We start from the raw sequence: 2,500 nt of genomic DNA, 5'->3' as shown, positions 1-2,500 counted from the left end.
ACAGCGGGAGTCGTGAAAAAAAAGGAAAAAAAAAAAAAGTCACTGAATCAACTACCACAACAACAATAGGCAAGGCAGGTCTTTTCTTATTTTCTGTTGGTTTTGTGGTTGCGGGCTTATTATTATTATTATTAATATTATTATTATTATTATTATTATTATTCCTTTTCTTCTTTTTCTTTCTTTCTTTTAAAATTTATATATATATATATATATATATATATATATATATATATATTACTTGTTTCTTTGTGGTTGTGTTTTTTTGTTTGTTTCTTTTTTTGTTTGTATTTGTTTTTCGGATTGATCGTTTGTTTCTTCTTTAAATCTTTCATACAGTCAACGCTTTTTCCAACAAATATTCTTCAGTCATACACGGTTATTGTTGTTTTTCTTCTCTTCTCATTTATTTGCTTACTTATCATCATGGTTGTCTTTTTTTGTGTGTGCGTGTGTGTGTGTTTTGGTGTGCGCTTAGAGTTGACTTCATCAAGATTTTGCGCCTTATGAATATTATTATCATTAGTAGTAGTATTTTTATGTATTTATCTATCATTTTTTAAAATTATTTTATCTTATTTATCTTTTTTAATATTTTTTTTGAAGTTTTGTTATTTCATTTCAGTTTATTTTATTTTATTTTATTTATTTTTTTTTCTTCTTTTTTGTCAAGTATAATTTATTTTATTTTATTTTACTTTTTTTATTTTTTTTATAAAGTTTTGTTATTCTATTTTATTTATTTTTTATTTTTATTTTTTCTCAAGGTCTGACTAGGCGCGTTGGGTTCCGCTGCTGGTCAGGATTCTGCTTGGCAGATGTGGTGTAGCGTATATGGATTTGAACGAAAGCAGTGACGCCTCCTTGGGCTACTGATACTGATACAGATACAGATACTGATACTGATACTGATACAGATACTCTTCTCATTCAATTTACTGTCTTTCGTGTACTGAGCCACCCTGGCACGGCCCCAATAAAAAGAAAGAAAAAAACAACAGAAAACAACACAAAGTAAAACAAAACAAACAAAAAAAAGGGTGTGTGTGGGGTGTAAAATAAATGACTGAATAACGTTTTTGCCAAAAAGAAAAAGAAACATTTCATATCCAAATCAAACCAAACCAAACCCAAACTTATAATGTTACCTCTGGGTCCTCTTCTTCAACTGTTGGTTCCTTTGTTGTGTGACAATTTCATTCTTCGTAAATCTCTCTCTCTGTCTCTCTCTCTTATACTCATCCATACTAACTTGCAATATGTTAAAGTCCCATATCCCTGATCTAGAATCATCTCCAGTGTCGACAATTTTCAGCAGTCTATTCGTAATACACGATTAAAAAAAATCTTTCATAAATAATCCAATTGGATCACTGTTATGGTTGTTAAATTTTCGTTGCAAAAATGTTTTATTGTTGTCCTTTTTTTTTTTTTACACAAAACTTCAGCAAATTATTCCCATTATCTCTCTCTCTCTCTCTCACACACACACACACACACACACACACACACACACACGCACACACACACGCACTACCCACACACACTGCCCCCACCCCACCCCCACAGACACACACACAAACACACACACACACACACACACACACACACACACACACACCTCAGAGTTCAGTTCAGAGTACTCCTTGATTCTCTCCACAGAAACAATGTTGGTCTGCAGGTCATCACACACACACACACACACACACACACACACACACACACACACACACACACACACACCTCAGAGTTCAGTTCAGAGTACTCCTTGATTCTCTCCACAGACACAATGTTGGTCTGCAGGTCATCACACACACACACACACACACACACACACACACACACACACACACTGCCCCCACCCCACCCCCACAGACACACACACAAACACACACACACACACACACACACACACACACACACACACACACACCTCAGAGTCCAGTTCAGAGTACTCCTTGATTCTCTCCACAGACACAATGTTGGTCTCCAGGTCACTCAGCTGCCTCACCATCCACGTCAGGCAGGAGGAGATCTGCGATCATGACAATGACAATGATTATTTGTATTTGTATTTCTTTTTATCACAACAGATTTCTCTGTGTGAAATTCGGGCTGCTCTCTCTCCAGAGAGAGCGCGTCGCTATACTACAGCGCCAGCCATTTTGGGGGGTATTTTTTCCTGCGTACACTTTTATTTGTTTTTCCTATCGAAGTGGATTTTCCTACAGAATTTTGCCAGGAACAACCCCTTTGTTGCCGTGGGTTCTTTTACGTGCGCTAAGTGCATGCTGCACACGGGACCTCGGTTTATCGTCTCATCCGAATGACTAGCGTCCAGACCACAACTCAAGGTCTAGTGGAGGGGGAGAAAATATCCGCGGCTGAGCCGTGATTCGAACCAGCGCGCTCAAATTCTCTCGCTTCCTAGGCGGACGCGTTACCTCTAGGCCATCACTCCACACACAGTCATCATTTTACTACCACTACTATTACTACT

The 2,500-nt window shown here is 37.5% G+C and overlaps 1 protein-coding gene across 1 annotated transcript in view; it reads right to left on the bottom strand.

Annotated features, from left to right (window-relative positions):
• Positions 1-2,500, bottom strand: part of LOC143291638 (multidrug resistance-associated protein 1-like) — an 89,986-nt gene that overhangs the window by 15,800 nt on the left and 71,686 nt on the right. Inside the window, exon 28 of the mRNA XM_076601610.1 lies at positions 1,934-2,035. Coding sequence (XP_076457725.1) covers positions 1,934-2,035 — 102 coding nt within the window. The remainder of the gene's footprint in view (positions 1-1,933; positions 2,036-2,500) is intronic.

Source organism: Babylonia areolata, chromosome 17 (assembly GCF_041734735.1).
Source record: "Babylonia areolata isolate BAREFJ2019XMU chromosome 17, ASM4173473v1, whole genome shotgun sequence".
NCBI classification, from domain to species: Eukaryota; Metazoa; Mollusca; class Gastropoda; order Neogastropoda; family Buccinidae; genus Babylonia; species Babylonia areolata.
The sequence above is the reverse complement of the archived record's forward strand: the minus strand, read 5'-3'. Positions and strand labels throughout refer to the sequence as shown.